Genomic DNA, 27,837 nt, shown 5'->3' on the forward strand with positions numbered 1-27,837 from the left:
ATAAATATGAACTATTTTTATTTTATAGTAATGTTACGAATTAAGAATAATTGGAAAATTATTTGATTCTGTGAATTTGGGTTAATGTTGTAGAGAGAGTAATGCCCTCTATCGTAAATGCTAGTAATTTAGCATTGAGATGAGCTTTATTTATTTACTATCGGAAGCAAAATTTTCTATACTATAATTATTAGTACATAACATTTTTCTCCTATTATAAACATTAATTCTGTTGTAAAAGGTAGGAGCAGGTAAAAGTTTAATGCCTTTAATTTCTGTACCAATTAGAATTAGCAAAATGTGTCATGTAAAACAGTGCTTGAGTGTTTGGTAAAAATGTTCCCTTAATTTAATATTTTTTTAATTAGCTTTTCATAATCTAAAAATATAAATGCTATTTATTTCTTTTATTCAATGATCTCTGCATATTGTATATTATAGAGGTTTGTATTAACAATCATAATGTCAAGTGTTTATAGCAGTATTTTTAGAATATATAAATATGAAGCTCAAAAACAGATCTAATTCACATTATATTTATATAACAATTGATATTATTATTAAAAATTACAACAATATAGCATTTCAACAAAATAATGTCTAAAATTAAGTAACCAAATCTATTCTGAAAATATATTTTATTATTTGATAAGGTGATTCTATATATTACTAATCAAATATAACATTTTTTAGCTATGTCTAATGAGGAGCGTTTGAGGAAGTTACTATCTGACTTAGGTAAAGCTACATTACGTGGAATTCGTAAATGCCCAAAATGTGGAACTTATAATGGATCTCGTGGTTTGTGTTGTAAAAACAAATATTGTGATGCTGTATTTAAGGAACCTGGTGAAAAAAGGAAACTATCAACAGAAGCATGTAAGCTTATTACGGGCACAACTGCTCAAGTTTTTTCTGTTAGAGTACGTGATAAAGGCCCAGACTATCGTGGATTTGTTCAATTACCACTGATAAATGCCACAATTTCTAATGAAATGATAACACTAATTTCACAATCTACTGCATTATGTTTTGTTGATAGTTGTGAAAGAAGTTTTGATACTAGTGTTCTTAAATGTCATGTAAGTTTCAAAATAATGTAATTGTTAATAATAATAGTTAGTTTAATATTAATAAAACTTTAATGCCCTTCTCTTATAGGAAAAGAATTCGTCCGATACGCCTGTCTCTGCATGTCAACATATACAGGCTGCCTTAAGGTGCTATGCAGAGGCACAGCCATTAACTTTAAGGAACTCTATTCTATCATCTTTAAATGTAAATAATGAAATGAAACAAGAAATTTGGTTACTTGCTACTGAAACTTCAGGACCTTTAGTACAACGAGTATCCAAAAATATAATGGCAGTCAAATGCAAAGCTTCACCAAAACATCCATTAGGGTACCTTCATTTTTCTCTCTTTGTTACAAAATTGAAAGATAGAATTGAACATCGTTATTTTTGTTCTTGTTCCACATTTAAAGTAAGTATCAGTAAAACAAGTTAAACTTGTATTATTTATAACTAAGAATATTATTCACAGTACCAATAATTAATTTAGGGCATAGGGAAAACAACAGGAGACAAACCAGATGTAGCGCAGTCTTCTCAGAATAAGCGTTGTGTACATTTTTATGCTTGTATTTGTGCATTTGCTAGCGATACAAAATTATCAGAAGAATTTAGTTATTATATTAACTTAGATCAGAATGATTTAAGTGTATCGAAACCACTAACAACAGTGTTACAAAATGATGAACAAGATAAAATAGTAGGCATTGGTAAGAAGATTTCTATTATTCATAGTCTGAACTTAGTATAACAAGATATTTATATTACAAACTATATCTAAAATAGATCTTGATGGTTTAACAACGGATGATACAGATACACATCTTTTAATATTTCGAGATGACACTTTAACAGTTCAGAGCTTAGATGGAAATAGATTAGATTTGGATTCAATGAATTTAGAGTCTACAATTCTACCACATAGTATTGTTGAAAATATTGGAGTAGAATGTGATCGTACCTTATTAGAAGATAATAATATGGTATCACAAGTAAGATTTTATTACATTACTTGCTTGCTTATATAACATAGGAAGACGAATTAAAATATTAAAATTGTTTTGAAATTTAGGTGAATAATTTAGAAGTAATTAATGAAAATGGTGTACAACTTGGTGGAAATACCGTTAAGATAATGGATGATCAGACAAGCATGGATTCTAAATATAATGTGCTTAATAATAGCCAATATATATTAAATGATAATATAAAGATATTAAATACTGGAACATTGAAAGTTCTTGATACAAATGCTATTTTAGATGTAAATAACATGAAAATAATTGATACTAATACTGTTTCAAATACTACTGGTGTAAAAATAGTAGATAAAAACATGTTAATACAATATGATACTGGCAGTATATCAAATACGGAAAGTAATAGTATAACACAGCCAATTTCAACAAAGCGAAAAAGAGATGACAAACCAACAAGCACAAACACCACAAGTCTGAATAATTTAAGTTCAATAGAACCAAGAAAAGCTAAAACAAAATTACATATTGTTAAGAAGTATCAAAATCCTTGCGAAGATTTGGACGAAGCTAATATAAATTTACCTTTCATCAAATGGCTTGCATCGATAACAGAAAGAATAAATCAAACTATGCATTTTCAATTTGATGGAAAACCAGATCCCTTAGTATTTCATGTACCACAAATATTTTTTGATTGTTTACGAGAAAGGATATCATGTGGTGGCAAAAAGAAACGTTTGCCAAATTCAACAACGGCATTTGTTAGAAAAGACGGTGTACCGTTAGGTACATTTACCAAATATACGTGGCAAATTACTAATATTTTACATGTCAAAAGTATTTTTGAGACACCTCTAATACCTTTGGAAATCACAAGAAGTTTTGTTCAAAACGCGGATGGTACATATGAATTGTATAAAAGAGAAGAAACGGAAATAGACCGATACAAAAAAACCAATAATAACGCATTAATTAAACCCTTAGAATTAAAAACGTATTTGAAAGTTGGTAAGTATTAAATATATGTATAAAAAAATATAGTTTACAAATTACTAAATGTTTAAAAAAATATTAATTATCTATTAGCATCATAAAAAAATATTTCATTTTACTTTACAGGAAATACTTCTCCAAATCAAGTTGAACCAACACCATTTTTGATAGAATGGATACCAGATATTTTACCAATATCAAAAATTGGTGAACTTAGAATTAGATTTGAATTTGGTCATGTAAAAAATGAGACAAACCATAGATGGAGGAAAATAGCTCTACTAAAAAATTATTAAATTTTGTATATTTATATTTATATTATCAAATTTTCACTTTCCTATTATTGATCAAATAAGATACAAGATCTTTTGAGAAAATGTTATCACTGGACAAAAACAAACTGAAAATCATTTCATAAGTAATTTGCTATATTTTGAATACTAAATAATTTAGTATATAAAATTTTTGTTAAAAGATGGCAATGAAAAAAATGCTTTAAACAATGTGATTCCATCACATTACACTTTTTTATTACTTTACATGTGATTAAATGTGATTAAAGAACCTGTAAGCAATTTTTGTTTGGAAATAGTTTCTAAATTAATTTTAAAGAATTAAAGACTGATCTTATTTTATTGTATCCTTTTATAAAGGTAAACATTAGAGAAATAAAGATTTCTTATAGAATAAATGATTCATATTTTCATGATATGGAAAATGATTATATTATATCGTATTGCAAAATCAGTATCTTCTGTGCATTGAATGAATACACGATACAATATATTTGTTAATTAATTTATTGGACGTAAATATAGCAAAGATTATGTTATTATTATTGTCAACAGTGTGCTAAATTATTATTGTATAAGAATGTGATATATTGTAAATATATACTTTAGATCGAATGCTGTTATGTAAGAGCCAAAACGTATTTACATTATTTAACGAAACTTCCTTTGTTTGAATCTTAAAATAAATTATGTATCTAAAATATTTGTAGTTACAGTTTTTTTCTTCAATATGTCCTTTAAATTTTAAATAACTATAGAGTTTCATTGAACATATACAATACAATATAATTTATATGATTATATAACAAAAATATTCTCATAGTACTTTGAAACGTAGAACTGTCTTAAATCTGTTTTTATATGTTAATATATACATGTAACAATTGTTATTAAAAAACATAATATAAAAATGTTTTAATAACAAAGTTTTAAGTAACTGTAGTTTGCAGTGTAGCATATATCTTCATGCACTGTCGTATTTATGTAAGCAGACACAAGTTATTAATTAGCTTGAGAAAAACGATATGTCAAATATAATTAGCAGTTTTTAATTTTGAAGTTCACATTCGCGCCGTACATTGCAATAAATTTGATCAATTCTTAAATAACTCGGGCAGTTTTCCATTGTTACATTTATTTGGTAATTTGTTTCAACCAAATTATATCGATTTTTTCAAATTTCATAATATAACATTTCCAAATTCTATTATAAGATCATTTATAAAGTCTTTTTTCTTCGAAATTGTATATTGTAACATGATGATTTCCATAACCTCCATGTTCAGACGAACTATTGTTGAAATGGTGTACTGTAGATAAAACAAAGCCTTTTGGCTTAGCAAAATGTTTTGCAAGAAATTTCGATTTATCGAATCGTCTTGTACATGCTTTATGTACGAACAATACGATTCACAATTAATTGGTGCAGTGTTTTGAGTTAAGATTCAAACGGAAGCATTGCCCTGCCGGAAGCTATCTCTGACGTAGAGAGCTACAGAAGCGTACACTTCCATTTTCTCGACCCTTTCGGCGAACAGAGAGCACGTGTCTGCTTGCCGGTTACGTTTAGCTCATTTTATCGTATAAAACTTCACGTCAGACTTGTAGCTTGTCGAAGCTTGGTGACTAACAATCTAAGGATTGTGATCGTCGTATAGACAGGTTAATATGAATCCTGAAAAGTTGAAGAAGCTTCAAGCTCAAGTACGAATCGGCGGTAAGGGAACACCCCGACGCAAGAAGAAGGTATATAGATTTATTTCGAAAGTTAACACGAGTTCACAGAATTCTTAGGACTGTTGGCGTGTCGTGAGTTTAAAAGTTTACGAAAGTGTATATTTCAAGTGCCATTTAAATGATTTTCCTACTTCTGAAAAGTGTTGTTCGTCTCACGATCACCAATTGCTGTTCTTGTACGATACCAAAGCTTTGTAGTTCGTGCAAGACGCATTTTAATTGCTTGACTAAACTACTTTCACGTGTTTCTTAGATACAATATTATCCTTCTGATTTCCATTTTCTACTTTTATTATGTCATTTGATTTAATTTTGTAGTTTTCTCATACTCCAAGTTTAAGTTCGATTTTAATTTTACATTTTATATTAATTCAGGCTAGAATTATCAATATCATAATGTTTATAATTTCAATAGAAACTGAATCTTTATATTTTTTATAGATATACTGTAGTGGAGTATAAGAATATACAAGAAAGAAATTTTACTAACTGAGCAATATATCTATCTACATATACATATACGTGCAATCTATTAATATTTAACTATATTCAATATATTTTTAGGTTGTTCATGCTACTGCTGCTACAGATGATAAGAAATTACAAAGTTGTTTAAAAAAGTTGTCTGTGAATACAATTCCTGGTATAGAGGAGGTTAATATGATTAAGGATGATGGTACTGTCATCCACTTCAATAATCCAAAAGCTCAAGCTAGTTTATCTGCTAACACATTTGCCATTACTGGTCATGGTGAGAATAAACAAATAACTGACATGTTACCGGGAATAATAAGTCAGTTGGGTCCTGAAGGTGTTACACAGTTAAAGCGACTAGCAAGCACAGTTTCTGGAAGCACAGTTGGTAAATCAACTTTGGAAGAAGATGATGAGGTACCAGATTTAGTGGAAAACTTTGATGAAGCTAGCAAAGAGGAGGTAATGAATCAATCTAAATAATATTAACTGTTATGTGTTTGAAGCTTTAAAATTGATATGTAATATATAGGAAACTACAAGAAGAATATTATAGTGCATGTATCTTATTAGGGATACAATGTATCATTTGTAGCTAAAATTACTCTTAATGGATTACAAAATATGAAACTTATATAGATTAAAATAATAGTTCATGATTTTTCACTAACATCTTAGTTTGATGTTAAATTTTAGTTGTAATGTAGGAATTAGGTCATATGGATTAATGTCTTAAAATTATATTTTATATTTTGTAGATTTTTTAAAATGTTGCATATAAGTTATATAAATATTAGTCTAAAATTATTCTAAACAATTCACGAAACATTTCATTTGTATAACACTTGATTTATTTATAGATATATAAATATAATATATATGTATCATAATAATGTAACATATCTCTTTCTTTGTTTCTTTACAAACATGTCAAAAACGAAGGGTGTAAAAATATAATTAAATTTACTATTGACAATGTTTTCATAGATTTTTTATTTGGACATTTGTACTATGTTATTTGTAAGATCATTTTAGTTAGAAAAGATTATAAAGCTTTTTATTATTTGGAGATCTTTTATATTATTGTTGAATGTACATATATAATTACATACATTTAAGGTTGCTCCAAAAAAGGAAGTGGATGAAAATGATAAAGCAGCTGGTGATAAAAAAGAAGCTGTTACGATTGATGAAAAGAAAGAAGCCCCCTTAGCTACACCTGAAGCTTAAAAAGTGTTCAGTAACAAGGTAATTTTCTAGTACGAACACACATGAATTAAATTGTCGTTAAAGAAAAATAAAATTGATTCTTTTCTCTTTTTTACAGCTATTTCATACAACCAACAGTTGTAATTGACAAGTCGAGTAATACAAGTTGCAAAAGCAATGCGTAAACGAAGTATCACTATACATACGTTATAAATATTTGACATACACTATAATAATCTATATGAGTAACAGTTAACAACAAATAAAAAAGGCTGTTACAGAAATCAAAAGTTTCTACAGACAATGTTCTTTACTTTGTTGCATTTGCTAAAAGGTAGACTTTGCTTTGAAACAGCTAAAATGATCTTATTTTCCCTAAATTAATATTTTTTAATATTATGCGCGAATGACGAATGGTGTTTGAATTTTTGACACTTAATTCGAATATTCATTCACGTGAGACGCGACGTGAATTTATAATTTTTATTATGATCATATAATACGATCATATCTTTCTCATTGTCTCACATTGTATTCGCAATGTGTTTTTACTTGTCCAGAGTAAACTCAAAGAATTTATAGAAATATAATTAGAGAGCGAAATGAAATTCCGGCAAGAGATAATAATAGCTTTCCTATTCGCAGTATAGGGGAAAGAAGTTTATATGCATTGTAGAAAAAAAAGAAAGACGCGCGAAGTACTGATGCACCTCTATTTTAATCGAAATTGATATATGGATAAGGATAGTTTTTTGCAATAGTGTTCCAGCGTGAAAAAATGAGGTGTAATATTTTGTAATGTAATCTATGAAATAAATTCATTTGCTGGAAATGCGGTTTTCTACTTAAAATTCATGTTCTCTGAATAACTATAGTCGTACTTTGCCGATATTTATATCTTCTCATCCATAGAATAGATCTGTAATAACTGTAATTATGAAAATATAAGTACTCTCTGTATAGTAACAGTTTTTCTTAACATTTTCCATTAACAATTTCTATTTCACACTGTTTGTAATTATAATTATATTCATTTCTTTCAAATATTTAGTGTTCCTTTTAATCAATTATGACGCAGATTAAAAAGAACGTAATGGAGATAACATTTTTTAAATTTTTACTAACTATTTCTTAAGTACAAAAATATTGATTTCCTTTTATTGTACAGTTTTCTTATATCATTTAGCAGAAGTAACATTTGTTTGGCAACTATTTGTATGTCTCGATAGGCATGATGTTCATTATGAAACAAACGAACAAATAAACAGTATAAAATTATTTTGATTATTAATTTACCATTTAAGGTTATTCTTATTTTAAGCTACTATTCAAAACGTAAAAGTGGTTTACATGCTAAATAATAATATAATGTAACAATATATATCTACTAGACACAGGATAACAAGTGTGAATAAATTGACTAGTAGTAAATTGGTTTGATCAAGTACTCTTTTTTTATCTACTCGAATTCATCTATTTAGTAGGTTTATGATTTCTTCTAATTCCAATTTATTATCTTTTTTATATTTATACTTTGTTATATTTGGTTCAGATTTGAAAGATTTTCGTTTTGATACCAAATCAAAAACAATAAGTTCTGACTGATTTCATGACTCTTAAGAATTTTAAACTCAAGTTCGTAACTTCATCTTAGAAAAGATCAAGATTGTATATTATGTAATATTGCAGAACTTTATAGTGCATTTCTTTTTATACAATGATATCACCTAATTGTATTTATATTACATATTATAAATATTGTTATCTGTTAATTATGTGCAACTGAAATACAGTTTATACGAATTACAAGAATTTATTATTAATAGTTTGAAGGATTAAATATGACGATCTTTATCATATATATCTTTGTTAGTAAATAATGTATTGTGTAATTATTCTGATACTAAAAAATAATTGATTTTAATAAAGTATTCAATCAATTTTATACGAAGTTTCTTCTTTAAAAACAAAATACATAAATACAATGGCTGCTGAAAGCTTTTTTTATTTTTAGAAACTTTTTTGTAACAATATAATAAAATTATATTTTGATCGGAAACATTTAATTACTACTGTATTATTTCCATGCGATAAAAATCTTGGATAAAGTATAGTATCCGGGCTGCAAGATTTTTGATCTGAATGTCTCTTTTCGTGGTTATTTTAGGCCGCTAAAGTCGAAAATAATTTTTTTATAATTATTTTAATGGTTATCTTTCACGGAAATGAACGGTTTTGAAAATTCGGCCTTACGGTATTTGACCAACAAAGGTCTTCTTAACACTTTTAACTGTATAAATCCACGTAAAATCGTGATCATACAGAATGGTAAGCGATAAGCGGCGAAACAAATGATAACAGTTAATGCCAATGCTCCAAATGTCAATTTTACTTACTGCTTATCTTTTTCTGCGTGATCACGGCCCTAAGGCGGCCGGAAAATAAAAGATAACTCAAACCTAATCCAATACTCACGATGCAAATGTATAAGAGTAAGTCATATAACAGGTTAAGAACATCAAATTTTAAGAAAGGTATCGTCAAAATCCATAAGAATGTCGCACATCAACAAGTTGATCGAAATTTTTTACGCATTATTTCTGTGAATAATAATTCTCATTTTCGGCTTCAGCGATCTTACAAATCCTTAAAAAGTGTCATTTTAGCCGAATATTTTGCAATCCGGATATTATACTAGAGATAAAATCGTTTTGATATACATAAACATTATATGTATAATTTATAAAATTAGAAAGTCATTATTTAGTGTTTAGTTAAATACTGGAAGACGTTATCTCAGAATAATAATTCTTCGAAAATAATACAATACTAAGATTTTCGGTACAATAACAATATTTTAGAATTATCTGCTCTTGTTTTGTCACATTCAATTTTTTTTCTTGAATAATGGTAACATTGGTTTCCGTGAAGATATTGTTTAAAGTTCGAGGATGTGTTTCGGTCACGTTGTACCGATGTCTCGTTAACGGATATTTTCTTTTAGAAACTTCGCGAAGCTTACGTCTTACCAAAGAAAAACTTCCTCCGTTTTTCCTTGGCTTACCGCGATATTTTCATCGGCAACTTTTTTCTTTTACTTACTGTAACCCATTCTGTTGGCCAATAAAAAGTACAGCGATCCGATAGCAGCAAAAAAAGCAGCGCTTCTTATCCGTTGACATTCGTTTAGCTTGTTTTATCGTTGTATATACGTTCTTCGCTTTATGAGATATCTTTTGAGTCGAGGTAGTTCTTAAAGGGCTTTGTTTTTACTATGTATATCATATTAATTCAGAAGTCCTTCTATTTTGAAATAAAGCGCACTGACTTACATCGGAGAAGACACTTTAATAAGATTTATGGATTTTGTTGAACGTCGAACGTTGTTGAGAGTTGACGTTGCCCGTCAAATAGGCAATTGATGGTTTTACGCTACGATGGTTTCATTTCTTACAATATTATAATATAATTTTCGACATTAATAATGTTCTATCGATATTATTTTGAAAAAATCAATTAATGTGATTGATAAGTGTACATAATGTTTGAACTATATCTTTCGAAAATTTAAATAAATTGATTAGACAGAACTGGAATTTCAGCTGCAAGATTATATGTATGTCGATATGAACCGTTATTTGAAATTTTTGAGATTATTATCTGGATTCTATTAGACTGCCATGCGAATTGTTTATTTTAACCGAAATCTACACGCAGAAAATAAGACTCGAACAAAGTCTGCGATTAGAATCTATTATCCATAAAAGTATAATCCAATATATCAATCGAACGTCTATCAATTAAATGCCTGATACTTTTCATCTAAGCTTTGTTTTACGATATTACTTTTAAAAATACTTGCATCTCTAAAATTATTGCAATATTCATTAATCGAATTTTTCCTTACACGTTTTATATCAAATTCTTTTACTTTTTTAAAGCTATTTTATAAATTGTATTACTGGAAAATTAAAGAGGATTAAAAGGATTAAAAAAGGATCATTTTTTGAACGAGCTGCAGTGAAAAAAGACCTTAACAAAACCCTGCATTTTAATTCCTTTTTTCATTTCTGGTGAATGCAAGGTGATATGTATTGTCAGCCTTTGACATATAATCACGCCATTGTCACCTGCGAGATTAAAAACGAGAATTTAATAGTACCTCTATCGCGAGAAGCCACTCTTCCGGATAAAAAGGAACCGTCACGACCCCGTACTTTTTCCTCCTCTTTCAAAGCGTCGTTTGCATTTTTTCGCTAAACCGACGTGATATTAAAATCAGACAAAATGCCGGCATGTCTTCATTTGTTGCATTTCCGTTTTTCTATTCCTGCTTTTTCGTTTTTTTTGTTTTATTAGCTGAGCATGGCGTTTAAAAAAATTCCCTGCGTTCCTTTATCATAATCGTTGCGAATTTACAACGCTTGATAAACACGACCATGTCTTATTCCTCCGCATAAGTTAACATCAAGCAGCAAAAATTATAGTTGTGTACGAAATGCTCTTGCAATGAATTTTACGAAGATTTATACACACTATGAAGGTGCACGTTTCAGTCACTTTGTTTAGTGTCTTTTATACTTTTATTATGGTGCAGTTATTTTTGAAATTCTCAGGAATACAAAAACACGAATGAATTTACGATAGAAGCTATTAGATACAATAATTTTTAACATTTCTCGTTAGAATTCTATACTTAATATTATTACCTCAGATATTTATTCGATATACTTTTATAAAATTTACGTTTGCTTAGCAGTAAATAGTTTGCGGTAATAGTTTTATGTAAATTCATATTTTTATGAACATAAAGAAATGAAAGCAAAGTAGAGAGTTATTTGACTCGCTAAATACTATAATATGTATTTTATATATATTTTATATGTTTTTGCATATTCTGCATATCTTTTTATCTTGTTTACATCTTGCCTTTAAATTTCCCATAAATATGTATGCCAGAGAAGAGTCAGGAACAGGGTTGTGGGCGTTTGATAGACCTCCCTTGGAGTTGGCCAGCGTTGTGTTATAACGAAGATACAGCCTGATCCAACTAGTATGAACACTACCGATTCGACAATCAACAGCGGCGATTAGGTACTCGCGACACTAGTGATAATGGTCTTAGGTTCGATAACGAATCCACGGTCAACGGGAGGGTAGGTATACTTGCTCTAACTCAAACGTGTACTACTCCCTTCGCCGATGAGATCTCGAGAAAGAATGAATTTTCGTCCCAATGACGCTATCGAGGCCAACTATGGTGGGGTGTCTAAGTACACAAGATCCTCGGATCGACGTCGCTATCGATTGATCGATTTAAGACAAAAGCTGCCTGTCCGTTTGCACAAATCTTAATTGCCGAAAAACCCAGGTTTTATAGCGGGTCGTCGGGTTAACCAGACTTGTGCTGTGTACGTGCCTCAACATCAGGTATTCATTGTCCGAAGGAACCGTTGGCATGTTTTACTGTCGAGTACCTCTATGGGTATTTCCTTTAGTGAGGGTCATAACATTGCCCCGCACTTTTGTTAGACGGAGCGCCCGTCCCGTTGACCGCGGCTACGTTCGGCGACTGATGGTCGCGTTGAGCCCAAGTTTATTATCACACATCGCAAACAATCAGGTATTCATTGTCCGAAGGAACCGTTGGCATGTTTTACTGTCGAGTACCTCTATGGGTATTTCCTTTAGTGAGGGTCATAACATTGCCCCGCACTTTTGTTAGACGGAGCGCCCGTCCCGTTGACCGCGGCTACGTTCGGCGACTGATGGTCGCGTTGAGCCCAAGTTTATTATCACAAATCGCAAACAAGTACAATTGGGCAGAATGACGGCAAATTGTTTAATTACAACTGTAAACTTTAATTACGATTTTACGGATTTTTCCGGAGTTCCAGGGGAAGGTCCGGTGTCCTTTCATCTCCGACATGTATATAAACATTCGCAGTCGAATAATCATTTACGAAACTACTACTTTTCATACAACTCATAGTTTCATATTTTTAAATGATTTCCACTGGAAGTAATTTTCTCATGAATAATATTTCTCTTACAAAAGAGTTAGATCGCGTTTTTAAATAAGGTAAACCGTAATACGAAGTGACTGATTTGCGACACGAGTATTGTCCTCGGTAAATGGCGATAGTCAAACAGATCGTTTGGATCATAGGCCGCAATTTGTCGTTTGCAGTTTACCACAATGTCACGTTTGCGCTTGAAATATCCATCGTAACACCAATCTCGTACATTATAACGTGTCGTATTTACAATTGTTGCACCGTTGTTGGTTTCAGTGTAGGTCATACGTATCATAAATATGCTGCGTGATTTTTAATCGATAGCACCAGAATATGATATAGTTACGATATGGTAACTATTTACTCGCTCGGTTTTAACAAGAGTCTGTTGAAATATGAGGGAAAATGTAAAATAAAAACAAATATACAATAAATGTGAATCTAAAACTCATACTATGCAGCGCAATTAAAACAGCAATGTAACCGTAAAAACTAAATATGAAGCAGCAGTATAATGTTTCTATTTGTACCTATTTATTTATTTTATACTCATTTTTAATAACGCATTTGTAACATATTAATATTTGACTGATTTTTTTGTCTCAAGAATACGTTATACAATTATGCAATATTTTAAAGAACAGAATTATATGTACAATGTTTGATTGCAAAGGTCGAAGGGTAAAGGTCAGACAGGGCCTCTACACGATTTTACAGAGTTAAAGAATGGAAAGTAACAGCTATGTGATGCATAGTAAGAACAAAATGTTTTACGAGAATTAAAATGTATGAAGTATAAGTAGATCATTATAATTTTAACATAATTTAAACTGATTTTAACATCAAGGGTATTGTATAATTTTTTTAATTCAATCAAGTGATTTGAGTTTCAGTGAAGCTTCCTCTTTCTCGTGCTTCTTTCCTCGTTTTCAATTTTGATGCATTTCGAACTTATCGTTTATTTATTCAAAACATCTCATTGTGTAGCCATGCTGATTCAATTGAATATTTAAATTGGAATTTCAAGAAACGACGAAAGACGTAAAAGCGTTTCCGCGTCGATGTACATGTAGTTTACTGAATAAACTGCGAACGTAGCAGAAATATTGCAGTTTCAAATGAAGTTAAGATCAATTTTATCGTAGTAATATATTTTGTTATTACAAAGAGTACAAGAAGGAAATAAAAAAAATGTATAATGATATTTGTGACTTTAATAAAATTACTTTTCAATGTTGATACGCTATATTTGATCAAGTTCCACTTTTTAATATTGTTATTTGCTATAACATCGCTTCGATCTTCAAATTTCGATCTTTATGGAACATAGATTTTGTAAGACTTTTCTAAGATAATTTAAATCCAATATTGCTTTTATAACGAAACTTAATTCGATAAATAGAAAATGACAACTTGAAATAACGAAAATGCACATTTTCAAGAACTTGCAAATAAAATATGTTGTCGCTAGTTATTTTTAAATAATACTCGATGTAATATAGAACGTTCTAAAGACTCTCGAGTCATTATTCTTCATGTAATTGGTGAAATGTCCACTATAATGTTCTAATTTCGTTCGATTTTCTTAGGATTGTAATTTAGCGACTGCACAATCTTTATACTACAACAAACTTGAATTATAACTTGAATAAAAATTTACTATGCCTCCTGCTGCTTATTACCTCGCGTCAAAAATATTGATGAAAAGATGGTGTCAACAAATTTATAGCGTTTCAATGCAAAAAAATGAACCATTGTCAGATGCATCGCAATTTTCTTACACGTTTCCTCGATGTTAAATTAAAAACAATTTGAACATGCTACGTATAACCAAGCCATTTCTAAATAGTATATGTCAGCGTATATGTAACTGTTCCTTCTATAATGTCACGAAAACAGTGGTTTTGATACTTGAGTGTTTCAAGCCTGGAATTCACACGTCTGGATTATTTATTCACTGGTGACTGCGAATACCACTACTCACGGAATCGATGGCTACGTAAATATTGAAAGAAGATCTGTTCCAGTGAAAGTTCTTGCACCTATTAATTCTTTAGTATGCTCTCAGCGATGTTTGGTATCTTAAAAATACTTTACAACGAAACATACATGAAAATTTGTTTTACCTTCTATTGGGACTATATTAACTTTAACTTCTTGTGTTTAATGAGGTTTCTTTAACAAGGTATTCAGAATTGTCTCTGAGAGAACGGTTAAGATAACTTTTATATTAATACTTTTTATATTATGTATTTATATCTGGGGAAAAATGTATTAAAACAATGAATTAATTACTGTGCATCTTACTATGTAACGAAATTTGTATAACCATATGTGACAACTAATTAAGCAAAGTAATCTAAACTTTTTATAATTCTATAAACTCTATAATTATTGCATGACGCGCGTTAAACTTTCGCATTAAAAAATCATGAAAACATGGATTTTTAGATAAAGCGAATGTACAAGAAGGTGACAATAGTGAGATAGCGCTTAATACTATATGTGGAATGTGGAACTCTGTCTGGAACGAGGGCAAAGTTCTAGGATTGTGTCTAATATGCCCTAGGGTTGTGAGACATCGTTCGGCTGGATCCCGGCATTTTAGGATGTCTGGTATGACTATGGAGTCGTGGAACTGCGATCGATACGACCATGGAGACGTGGAAGTAGTATCGATCCACTCTGAGACCAAAGGATTTCTGATGACATCATCTCGTGAATGTAACATCTCGTGTTGCTAGATAATAGATACTCTAGGAATGCGAAACCACGGTTGGTCGATTTCAAGGGCACAGAACCTTAGTAAACAGCGTTACAGATTTTAACTTCGTGCACAGCAGAAAATTCTGGATGAAGTCTGCTTAACTTTTACAGTCCTCATATCTCATAGCGCACTAAGGTAACTGTTTGAATCATGAAAGTCCCCAGACACTATATTTATTTTTTCGGATATATTATGAGGCCATCATTCAATAGCATAGTATAGTAAGTGTAATAGTTGAATCACAGGAGTACGTTAACGTGTAGACTACTGTAGAGTATTCGCAGTGTCCGTGAACTTGAAAATTAAATTACGAAATTGTTTCAAAAAGTAGCGTTTCGTCTTTATAAATACAAATACAAGAGCTTCAGATACCGAGTATTATAATACAAAAATATTTTTATGTATATTACATTAATTTCCTATATAAGGTACTTAAATATTCATATGTATAATTTTTCTACATTAGCAATAACTACCTTGATATATTTATTAGAAACGCTTTTAGTTCCGAAAATAGCATAGCGAAAAGGGTAATAAACATCCGAAGATATGTCAACTATATTGTTATATCGTATTTCATTGTATTTGATAAAAACAATCGAATTGGAAAGAAATATTCCGAGAAAGAAAGGGACAGGATAACAAAGTAATCGATCTTGTTCAGTCATCACAATATTTATTTTAGAATATTCGTAGTCCCTCGCATCGACTCGGTCTACACGTTGTCGAATACGAGGTCATACATAAAAAGTTTTTGTGCTCTATCTTTATGTACAGAGAACGATCACGTTGTGTGTTCGAAAGTTATTACATTCACGTAAGAATGTCTGGCCACCGCCGGCCAAAGTAAATCGAGTTTTTTCGCGCGAGGTACCATCTTCAATGACCGTATTCGTTCTGCTTCTGGCGTACATCGAAAAACTGAAATCGCGAAGTCTCGACGTGTCGCTCGCCTACGCTTCGACGTCAACGTAATAATGAAGTTATCGATTGTAGTATCAAAAATACACGGTGGACAAAATTATACCTTTTGTGTTTTTCTATTGTATTGGTTTCGATATCGGGACTGTCGCTCGTATCATCGGGCAAAAAACTTTTGTGCTTTTGGGCCATTTTTACCGCCGATCGAAAGAAATATCGGCGACACACAATTCTCTGTTATTTCTAAATTCGGGTCACGCATTTCTACCCATTGGATTGTCTTCTGTGTAAATCACAACGTACCTTTTGAATCGAAATATTATTTGTAGTACCTAATTCCATTCAGCGTCGGCATATCTTTGTCTCGTATTTTCGTATGCGGCAAACGTTTCCACACAGCTAATCTTCTTGTTTTACGGTCATGCTTTATTTATCATCCGTGTCATGGCTTGTTTTGTTCAGCTAAACGAGAACGAGATTCTCAAGAGTATATTAGTTTCTTCTGATCTATTTAGCAAATAAGAAAATTAACATATTTTAATGAGTTTATTCGACTTATGTGAAAAGTAATAATTATATAAGAAGATTTTTGTGAGAAATATAATTTTATAAATTATATCTTGAACTTTTATTTTTACTTCTTGGTGTGACTAATTAAAGAACAAGTAGGATTGTGCAAAGAATAATTCGATTCTTTACTCCTTATATTGTTATAGTCGATTTTATTATTAAATTGATTCAATAAAATTTCTTTAATTACTATATCCTTACGTAATCCATTAAATCGTACTTTATTTACTTCATTGATGAATCTTAGTGTATTCATTTTAACGTTAGAATTTCGCTACATGAAAAAATAACTAAATTTAAATTACACCATGAAATTTACATTTGTATATATCGGTTTAAGTTTTTGTCGATCTATCCACAATTCGGATATTGTTTAATCGCCCGATTTTACGAGCGACTCGACAATGCAAAATGACATAATGTAAACGTTCGTGAAATGATCATACATACTGTAACGTTGATCGTTTCTTTTTTTTTTTTTTTATTTTTCCAGCTGATCTTCACGCGCACGCACGAAAGCAGAGATACAATAGAGATTTATGTATTTCCGAGTTTCTAGGAGACGGTGTCCTAAAATTGTTACGCGTTATTCTCTAACTTTTATTCCCTAAGACATCATTTTTAACTATAACGACATCGATGACGTATGTTATTCTCGTTTATCGCATGATTACAATGCTTATCTTCTATTCTGTTGCTTTCTTTTTTTTTTTTTTTGCTTTGTTCTACTTTCCTTTCTGCCGTTCTTGATCATTCGTAATAAATCCGAGAAAGAAAGTCAAACTCAGATGCTTCTTAAAATTTCCGCTTCGAAACATCGTTATTGCTCGGATCAAACGAATAGGAATTCAATTAGCAATTTCGTCGCAAATATATGTATTTACACCGAATGAAGATTCGTCGATAGCGATTCGATTATCGAGGAACAACGATATCTTTTAGGATAGCAATTTCTACGCTTTGGATAAGAACGTCGTTTCAAAGAATTCAATATAAACGACCTATCTTCGCAGCTCGTAGACAGCTTAAAGAGATTACGGGGTATCAACCTTTAAAGTACTTTTTAAACTTTCTTTTTAGCTTCTCCTCTGTACTTTGAAACAGCATTTTATGACCTCGCCATTTTTCTGTTATTATTCTACGATTCTATTATAAGTGAAAATATCGTAGAACCCTTTTATTTTCACGTTTTTTTCCATATTAATGTATGTTTCCGCGTCATATAGAATTATTTACAAATTCTCCAATATTAATCTTACAGTATGAAATTACCACTGTACTATTTGCGTAAATTGCGGTGTGTAATCTGACCCTTCAGCAAAATTTTTCCTATATTTCATTTCACATTAAATACAACACGATGAGTACCTTTATCGTGAACATATTTATCTTATCAACTCCAGTTTGGTCATTAATTTCTCGATATTCGTACTTTAAAGGTTGTATCCAGCGATTTGCAATTTGAAGGAATTCGTTCACGTGAATCAAAACGTTAATTCTTGTCTAAACCCTTATACTCGATTTAATGCACATCTAAAGCAGCGATTTCCAAACGTACATTTATTTATTCTTTTCTATCGACTTTTAAAATTCTCGTGTAAATATCATTTTCCTTTTAACTTGTTTGGAAATCTCTGCAAGGGAGGAAACAATCTTCTCCATCAAAGAGATCGTGTCCTTGACACACGAGTGATCTTTACCGACAAACACCCTAATATATGTATTTTTGATTCGTGTCACATACAAACAGTTCGCATAAGAAACGTCTAGGATTGTCTAGCTAATGATACGTTTTCCATCCCTGGTTCGAAACGGTGTCAGTTCGTCGTGAAATCGAACGAACAATGAGCTTGATAATGTTGGGCTTCGCGTGGCACGATTTAACCCTTCGTTTCACGCTATTAACGTAAAATTTGTATTCGATTTATCAGTGAAAACGACTACATTTTGTTAATGGTAAGAAACAGATTTCAAATTTTGTAAAGAATAATAATGTCATTTAAATTCGTTTAACTTTTATGCTTGTACTTTAGAAATTTCTATTCAAAGATTGATCGATGATTAAAAATTTATGAGTTAAGAGAGAGAAAGAATTTTCTAACTTAATATGGTTAAAGATAAATGAAGGCGACAGTAGAGGATCTAATTCAATAAATTAAAGATGAGGTAAAGGAAGAAGTCTTAGATTGAACAACGTCAAAGTATTATTATAATGTGTTGTTGGTTCGAAGAAAATACATAGAGCATGAGAAAAAATTAAAATATACGGAAATTTTGTTAATCGAGAATAATTTGAGGATGAAGAAAAGATGCAGGTTGAAAAAAGAGGAAACAGAATCCATTGAGACTGCTTGAAGGAAGAAGGATGAAATTAAAAGAAATAAGAATACAACGCAATCTAGCTGATTCGGTACACTTGAAAATGTGAAGTAAAGTAAGAAGTTTAAATAGAAGATAAGAGGGATGAAACTTAAATTAAAAAAAATAAGATTGCGATGAAACCGTAATAATTTGAAATAATTGAATATGAAAATGAGAGAAGGTAGAGATATCGAAGAATGCCGAATTAAAACAGAAAGATATCAACTTAAAATCCGAGACGCAGAAAGTTTAAATTGATTCAAGATGATAAAAATACGGAAAAGCTCACTAATACCGAATAACTGAAGATTTAAAAAAAGCAATTTAGAGAATCTTAAATTCAAACAAACTTCGGATAATCCAAAGTAGCTTAGAGAGGGAGAAAAAGATTCAAATTAGGGGGATTGAAAACACTGTAAAACCTTTTTAATCTGGAAAATCTGTGAAGGATGGTATAGGAAGAAGGCTAAATTACACGAAGGGAAGAAAGTGCACATTAGCTAATAATGACGAAGGAGTTGAAGGTAAAATAAATTATAGGTTTTGCATAAATACATTATACATTTTCTTGTAGGTGTTTTTGTCGATACGAGTTTATAAAATGAATTTATAACAGAAAATGTAATGTATGCATTCGCGTATCATGTATTTTCAGTAACAGAATCTAAATATCGTAAAATTGGTCCTTAATAAAACATATTTAATTTGTAAGGTTTATATTTATTTTCTAATTATTTATTTTCGCTCTTGGAAAAATGAAAAAGTTTAAAACAATTTCTCCATAATTCATATCTTCTAAAAAAATAGTTAAATAATTTGTTTTTCAATTAAATTATTACCTTGAAGCGAAGAGCTAAACGAACAACACGGCAATTATCACGGTAAATTGTGATAAATCGTGTGGAAATAGGTAGAGCTAATAGCATTCATTACAATCTATTCAATTGATGATTTTACATTGTTTCCTAGGTATATGTATTTTCACTGGGCTCCATTTCGTAGATCCAGGTAACGTTCGTGGCAATTATTGTGTTAATTTATGCTAAGCTTAATTTTCCATCGGGTCGCAACTTCAGAGAAACATCGCTGCGCCATAAACAATGATTGCAATTACAATTTTTCATCATCTACGTAAGCAACTTCTTAAGTATGTTCACAAAAATAACAGTTTTTCTCGAATTTATTTTATTCTATAATCTATCAAATTTTGTGAAAAATCATAAAACACGAGTTTTATGGATTATAACAATTGAAATTAACGAGTTGCTGAGTATGTGAAGCAAACATGTTTAGTGATATATTTATAACAATTATGCGCAACTCTTCCCTTTAATTCAATTCTTACTAGTTTGAGAATATACATATCTCTTTTTAAAGTGATTCTATCTTTTTCTAAAATTTCAAGTTTATTTCTTTACAATTAATTTTGTACTTAAATTGAATATCAAAAAGATTGTTTGTACATTTCAAATTATCTTTCAGATTGTTGCTATTATTTGGTAGGTACTTACCAGCAAACGTTTACAAATATGAGATATTTTTAGCTGCTATTCTAATAAATATTAGAGACACAATAGTTACAAGCAAGTTTTTAATGATTATGGCGATAATTATTCAGCAGCTATTGATAGTAGCTGCAAACTCGTACTCATAATTTTTAACAGTTGCTAGTTTCCTAATCAATGATGGTCATCAGTGAATACGATTACGATTAGTGACAACTACAGATAATTATTATTGATTTGTCTAATTCTTTCACTGTTGACCACCAGTTTTCAACATTTAATACAATTTGAATATAACATAACAAATATACATATTTTACGCAAGTAAATTATTATATACGAAATAAATAAATAAAAATGTAATAATTTTACAATACTAGTAATCGTAATTAATCTTTGGTATATGTTACTATGCTACAATTTATATAATAATTTATTTTTATAATAATCATTCGATTTTCTAAAATGTAACACATGGTGCAACATGTATTATCACTCTCACTATTATTATATGTGTAATAAATACTATAATATTAGTAAAGTACAATAAACTTTTTGGTAGGATAAAATACTCAGAGATAACGTAACAATACGGTCGTATACAAAAATATCGCTTCATAATACTGTCAAATATCATTTCTATAAAGTTTCGACCCGATCGCGTCTAAGGTATTTGGTTCTATAATCGTATTACTCTCTCCATGAATTTATAGCCGTTTATTGGAATGAATCTCTTTGTTAGCACCATGCACGATTATACCTACATAATTACGTAATATTTATATGTTTTTAATAGCACGGGTCTACCAGTGACGGTATATTTGCCAACAGTGTTTAGCCACACTAACAATATTTTGCGTGCGTTCAGACATCTTTTGCTCTCATTCGTTTTTTAAATATGAAAGTTCTTGGATGATGTAAGAAATCATAAGAGATGAACCATTTTGAAGTGTTTATTATAATAAATTTAAATAAACTTGAAATACTAAAATTCATTTATTTAAATTTATTTAAATTCATTCATTTAAATGTATTTATTTAAATGAATTGAAATAATGATTATTATGTGCATGAGAAACTTGCATGATCGAATGTATTTTCACGAAAACTATCTAAAATTTGTTGTAACACGTTTGTAATGCAATTTTATTACTCGTCTAACCACGAACCTCCTTTCCTTACGATTTGATTTACCTTGAAAAGATTCAGGTCAGGATATAGTAGTTGAGTCGGCTTTTCTTCCACATTCGCCTCTCGCCTACACGCGTTCCAACGAATTCACGTTCGAATGGCTAAATTTCGCGTTCACACTTAACTTGTACTATGCTTTTTCGAATTCTTTCTGCGAGCCTGTTCTGCTGAATAGATGCATTAGCCCTATATCGATAAGAAAAGAACTAAAGAATAAATTTTTATTCGATTTTGGTTAAATAAATTGACTAAAAGTCGACAATTCTATTTATCCTGCTTGTCACTCCGTGGTAGTTGTGAACTAAGGTGTGGTGCTCTGATTTTTGAAGAAAAACCTTGAGAATATATTTCTCATGTCCAAAAGAGTTTTTAAATAGAATGAACTGACTGGAAGGCGATGGTGCAATTTATCTTACTTGCCACGCTTTCATAGTTCCGAAGTGACTGGTAGTAAACTAGTTTTTGAAATACATATCGACGAAGGTTTGACAACTTAGAAAGGTGTATTTTAACTTGAAACTTTGACTTGAACGTGACGTTGATTGCAACTTTCTCACACGTTTTTAGTAAGAAATCATTTAACGCTTTCATCTTTTTCGATAAAAAATGAAGAAAACTTCAAAAGAATATCGTAGTTAATATAAGATCTGATGGAACAAGGATAATAGATTTTTTAGTTTATAATTTGCAATATATTGATAGAATATTAGTAATTAGAAATTAAAACAATTTGACATAAGTATAGGTATTTTAATTGTCAAGAGCTACTATTATATCTATGGTGTAATGAAAGGTTGTAAAAGCACGGTGATAAATTAAAGAATAAATGTTGTAAAATTAGAAAGGTGTAAAGTTACGTAATATCAACATTCTATGTATAAAGATAACGCGTTGTTGATAAAACTGAGTAATTTGGACATCTCAGGCAATGTGTACTTATTTTTATCTAGCACGTCGTAATATCATGGTCAGTAAGCTTGTGACACGTTTGTCGATATGTTCCCCTGAAGTAGTAAAGTTTCAAGCGTTTTTGCTTATCAATAATGCCGACTGCGTTGTGTAATGTTAAAATATCTTTATTGTATGAAATAAACTTAATTGTCTTCTACGCATATCTGTGCGATATGATAATTTTGTTAGCCTCTAAACGAAGGTTGTAAAATAGTGTATCTAAAAATGTTTTATGCAGGACCATGGAGGTTACACTCCATAGAATAAAATCGTAGTTAAAAACATAGAACAAGGTTACTTCTGCAATATAATTCAGAATTTTTTATTCAAAAAATTCGAATGAAAGATTTTAAGATATTCCTTAAATTATCACCGATCCTGTCTAATAGACGAAATGATAATCACCGTCACGATATTCAACAGCTTAAGCGAACTATTACCGCTTGGCTCTGCATCATTCGATCGACGAGTGATTACCGTGAAGAGATTCGCGTGTGCCAAGCTCGTGACCGAACGCATTATCGACCGTAACCAAAATTTCGGATTAGATTCCGCCGGTTTGACTTCGATCGGAATTAAACCGACTCTAACTATTCCTAATGTCTCGCAAATTTCATTGCTGCCTCTCTGCACGCCATTACTTGGCCACTATCTAAGAGAATTGGCCACACAACGTTAATAGTTCGATCTGTAATCAGTATGATGCATTAAAGGAAGTTTCTCCTTCGATTTTATTACTTTTCAATGACTTGAGTTGATCATGCAATATGAATATAGGTACATAATATTACATTTTCTTTACTTTCTTCTGTATTCTATTTTATTGGAAGTTGTTTCAAACGTGTGCTATTGAGATTTTTAATATCAATTTTATCGAACAAATTTTCTTGAAATTTTATGAAATTTTCTTGAAATTTTATGAAATTTTTATGAAATTTTATTATTCTGTCTTTATTTTCATTTCGCGCTTGAAAAGATTGTCATGACGCGAATGTTTTACCTATTGGTTTACAAAAATCACAGAGCTTTCTGAACTATCGTAAAAATGTGTTTATTTGAGAATCATAGCTTTTTGTTATTTTTTTATTTTTCGACGAGATTGGTTTTGATGTTTGGTTATATACGCCGCGGTAGTGGATACGGGTAAACCACGCGGATTTGATTTGGTTACAGTTTGACTTTTCAACTCGTGTCCTGTTGTTGATTTAAGTCGACTATACTCTGGCTATTTTTATTTTTGTTGATTTCAAGTAATTGCGTATACGTATATTTTTTTGATTCTTTCTTCTTATTAATTTTAGTTCCTTTCTAATTATTATTATTCATATTGGAATTAATAATTTTCTCACTTTTTCATTAAAATTAATTATCTTTCTATATTTGTTTTCATTTAATAGCAAAAATAATGTCAAAAAAAGTGATATACTATTGTTTCCATATTTTGTTCACTTATAGTAATCGCATTCCTTTATACAATGCTTTTTCTAAGCATTTCTTAAACTTTTCATCGATCATTGTCGATCGTTTCTCTCAATCATTGTTCACTTTTCCTCGAAAAATTGTGGTTTTCCATTTTCGCCTTACTTTTTTGTCCTAATTTCTGTTTGTCTGTTCAGATGGGATCCACGAATGTGCGACATAAATTTTTCATTTTCATGAAAATTCGAAGGCATCCGTGTCATCCCGCTGGTAACGCTGAAAATTCAATTCTATCGAGTTCCGATCGATCGTGGTCTGCGGCCGGAGGTTACATTTGAAATTCCTCGACGCACATCGTCATCTACTCTTCTAAATATTTTCATGTTTGTTTCAATTCTGTACAGAAATTTATCCATTATTTCTTCATTCTTTACTTTATCAGCGTTGTTTGATCTTCTTCTACTACATCGTTATTTCTTTACCACTTAATAATTTCATTATGACTCTTCGTTTTGCACGAAAATAATATCTTTATATTTCTTTAAGATCCTATTTTTTATTTTACTCGACGTAGCTTTTGCCATTTTATCATACGATTATTGGTTTGAAACCAATCTTACCATTTTTCAGGATTTGTTTGACCCAATAATTCCAAGGATACTCAACGATTCAAATGGGAAGCACATACTCGGTAATCGTACTCCAGAGATACAAGAAACCATGGCTCTCGATGGTTTTACTGCTCTCGTGTGTCACGGTTAATTTTCCAACCGGTGATTTGTTTTTCCAATTGACATTTCCCACCGGCACCCATTGTTTGTTCGATTTTCTTTCTTTATATATTAAATACTCCCTTTTCTTGGAGCACTGTTTTTAAGGAAATTGCATTGAAAAAGTTATTACCTAGTAATTCAGCATTCTGAATTATCATTTTTTAAATCATTCGTACCTTTTATCTCTTGTTACGTACAATTTACTCAGTAACGTTTATACCGGATATTTTAAAGTATAGACTACGAATACACAAGTCCATATCGAAAATTAAATTGTTAAATTGCTATACTGTAATTTCAAAGACTGGCGAAACACCGTCAACTTTATAACAAACTTTTATGTTCCTCTGATTTCATTTATAAGTCGTATTAAGCTAACATCCCTTTCACACTGAATATATGTATTAACCTTGTAACTTTTTTTATTTCAAATTTGCATTTTTAAATATAATATAATTCGTTACAATTAATAAGTACTCTACTGCTGAAACAATATAGGGAACTAAATTCAATAAAGTTTCCCTTTCATAAATTACTCTTAAACTTCATTAGTTTCGTGTGTCCCCAATAAATCATTTTATGATCCTTAAAAAGATCAGAATCGCTTAAAACGCACGCCATTTTGCCTTCGTCCTAACCATCTACAATTTCAAAAACCGATTGCACTGGCAGACGCGTTTTCGTACACCTAAATCGGAAGTTCCTATTTTCAAGACATATCTTGTTTTTTTTTCTTTTACTAATTACACACCGTTCAGAATTATCATCGCGACACTACACAGATGAGTTTAGTATCCTTTGTACAATGTTAGAGACCATGATTTCCCATGGAACATGAATTTCTTTCATTCGTATATCATGGACATCACAACAAATAAATGTACTTAATATCGACTCGATCTAACCATCCAAGCTTTCGAGTATTTCGTTCTTGCTTCTCCAAGTCGCTTCTCCAATCACATTTAAACCCTAAGAGAATTTCTTTGCTAACTTCTCTTTTTCTCACTCTCCACGTGATCTCAGTCTAGTCGAAGAAGCGTCTGTTCCGCAACACGAGTTCTTGCTCTGCGCCTGTCACTCCACGGAGACAGTACTGGGACGACTTCTTTCCTTACTACGAAACAGAACAGATTCCACGAGGCTCTATTCGGACGTCTGACCACGAGACAATTCGGATCGATCCAGCTGAAAACAGCAAATATACATCGGGGACAAGATGTTCAGACTCTTAGACTTGTCCCAAATGATCTAAGTCGCAATCGATCGCAGCCGCTGATTCTACGTTAACATGCATGATCATCGAACGTACAGTGACGATAACGTTTACTTAAATCAATTCGGAGGGAAGTTCTTCTTAGAAATTAGATCTTCAATTCGTCACGGTTAAACTGGTCGAGTATTTTGATTTCCTCGAGCAACATGGTAACGCGACGAACAACAGGTCCACTGAGTAGCCAGTTATTGGAAAATCGAAAGTAGTTAGTTATCTACCAACTTACGAAATAATCTACGATCGGTTTCGTTCGCGAAACCGAGAAGATCGATCGGCTATTAACGTGACAGGGGTCTTTTGACGATGAGTGATCGATCACGGTCGGTCCAGGTTCGTTTCGAGGGTTTCGCGATCGGCTTGGCGATCGACATTACCCCGAGATCACAGGAAGCTCTCGTTTGGAGCGCTCGTGGCGATATCGATCGCCTCGATACCCTGATTGTTGAGACGCTCAGCATCGTCCATCTCGCCGGCTTTGATCTCGCAATTGTTAATAGGATCGCCGTATTGGCTCTGGTAAAACTCCTCCCTCATCATATGGTTCAGATTACTGCAGCGGAAGTATAGGATCTCGCGGAATGGCTTCCTGAAGTCTCTGTTCAAGGTCGCGTAGATGATAGGGTTCAATAGGCTGTTGCAATAACCGAGCCAGAGAAACAGGCTGGATAAAAATGCTGGGATGGCGTCTGGATCCTTGAGGAATGGCCTGACTAGGGCTAACACGAAAAATGGTAGCCAGCAGACGATGAAGGCGCTCATTATAATTCCCAACGTGGTACTGGCCTTCCTCTCTTTCGCCAAGTGGAACCTCAGTTTCTTCTGATGAGGCGAATTCGTCACGCTACAGGTACTGTTCAGGTGGTTTCTCACAATCGTCGACTTGGTCGACACCATCGGTGGCGTAGTCGTCGTGGACGAGGAGAGGATGGGCTTCTCGATCTTCTGCAGCATTGGACATTGAGACTCGTTGCTCTTCCGGGGACCACCAGCGAAACATCGTACCGCGTGGCCGCTACACTGTAACAGAAAGTTGAAGATTTCATGAATTTTTTTTTACGAATGCTTTTTCTTTTCCTATCACATGTATATTCAATGTTACATATATTAATGATTTATTAGCGACATAAGAGGTAAGGTTCACAGTTTGTTATACAGTTTAACGTGCTTTAGATATTGTAATTGCTTTTATATTGATTCCTTGTTCTTTAAGGTGGGTCTTATGTTAAGGTGTGTAAGTATTTCCAGCAGTATAACAAGTTAGGATAATGTGTTCTACTGTCAGATGTACTGTACATAGTACATGATGTTGTTCTTCTCTTTTTTCCTTTTG

At 31.5% G+C, this 27,837-nt stretch overlaps 3 protein-coding genes across 5 annotated transcripts; 2 read left to right on the plus strand and 1 right to left on the minus strand.

Annotated features, from left to right (window-relative positions):
- Positions 1-38: 38 nt before the first annotated feature.
- Positions 39-4,044, plus strand: LOC100746393 (uncharacterized protein C2orf42). Of its 3 annotated transcripts, none has more exons than XM_012390085.3 (7): positions 39-251; positions 694-1,082; positions 1,162-1,485; positions 1,564-1,783; positions 1,860-2,065; positions 2,146-3,061; positions 3,173-4,044. In XM_012390085.3, the coding sequence occupies exons 2-7, from the start codon at positions 696-698 to the stop codon at positions 3,340-3,342; spliced, it is 2,223 nt and encodes a 740-aa protein (XP_012245508.1). In that variant the 5' UTR covers positions 39-251; positions 694-695; the 3' UTR covers positions 3,343-4,044. The 3 variants fall into 3 exon arrangements, with proteins under 3 accessions (XP_012245508.1, XP_003492435.1, XP_012245509.1); XM_003492387.4 differs by having other exon boundaries at positions 39-241; XM_012390086.3 differs by lacking the exon at positions 39-251 and adding an exon at positions 381-443.
- A 759-nt stretch (positions 4,045-4,803) lies between these two features.
- LOC100746512 (transcription factor BTF3 homolog 4) lies at positions 4,804-8,203 on the plus strand. The gene is made up of 4 exons (XM_003492388.3): positions 4,804-5,085; positions 5,641-6,012; positions 6,670-6,798; positions 6,878-8,203. The coding sequence occupies exons 1-3, from the start codon at positions 5,008-5,010 to the stop codon at positions 6,778-6,780; spliced, it is 561 nt and encodes a 186-aa protein (XP_003492436.1). The 5' UTR covers positions 4,804-5,007; the 3' UTR covers positions 6,781-6,798; positions 6,878-8,203.
- Positions 8,204-26,284: 18,081 nt separating this feature from the next.
- On the minus strand, positions 26,285-27,611 carry LOC100746629 (5-hydroxytryptamine receptor 1-like). Its single transcript, XM_003492389.4, has one exon. The coding sequence runs from the start codon at positions 27,456-27,458 to the stop codon at positions 26,889-26,891; it is 570 nt and encodes a 189-aa protein (XP_003492437.3). The 5' UTR covers positions 27,459-27,611; the 3' UTR covers positions 26,285-26,888.
- Between the last annotated feature and the right edge of the window lie 226 nt (positions 27,612-27,837).

The sequence above is a fragment of the Bombus impatiens genome, unplaced genomic scaffold, assembly GCF_000188095.3.
Source record: "Bombus impatiens unplaced genomic scaffold, BIMP_2.2 scf_0712, whole genome shotgun sequence".
In the NCBI taxonomy this organism is placed as follows: Eukaryota; Metazoa; Arthropoda; class Insecta; order Hymenoptera; family Apidae; genus Bombus; species Bombus impatiens.

Coding starts and splice junctions, on each gene's coding strand:
- LOC100746512 (XM_003492388.3), top strand. CDS start 5,008: ATGAATCCTGAAAAGTTGAAGAAGCTTCAAGCTCAAGTACGAATCGGC. Junction 5,086..5,640: donor CACCCCGACGCAAGAAGAAG/GTATATAGATTT, acceptor ATATATTTTTAG/GTTGTTCATGCTACTGCTGC. Junction 6,013..6,669: donor ATGAAGCTAGCAAAGAGGAG/GTAATGAATCAA, acceptor CATACATTTAAG/GTTGCTCCAAAAAAGGAAGT.
- LOC100746629 (XM_003492389.4), bottom strand. CDS start 27,458: ATGCTGCAGAAGATCGAGAAGCCCATCCTCTCCTCGTCCACGACGACT.
- LOC100746393 (XM_012390085.3), top strand. CDS start 696: ATGTCTAATGAGGAGCGTTTGAGGAAGTTACTATCTGACTTAGGTAAA. Junction 1,083..1,161: donor CTAGTGTTCTTAAATGTCAT/GTAAGTTTCAAA, acceptor CTTCTCTTATAG/GAAAAGAATTCGTCCGATAC. Junction 1,784..1,859: donor AGATAAAATAGTAGGCATTG/GTAAGAAGATTT, acceptor TATCTAAAATAG/ATCTTGATGGTTTAACAACG.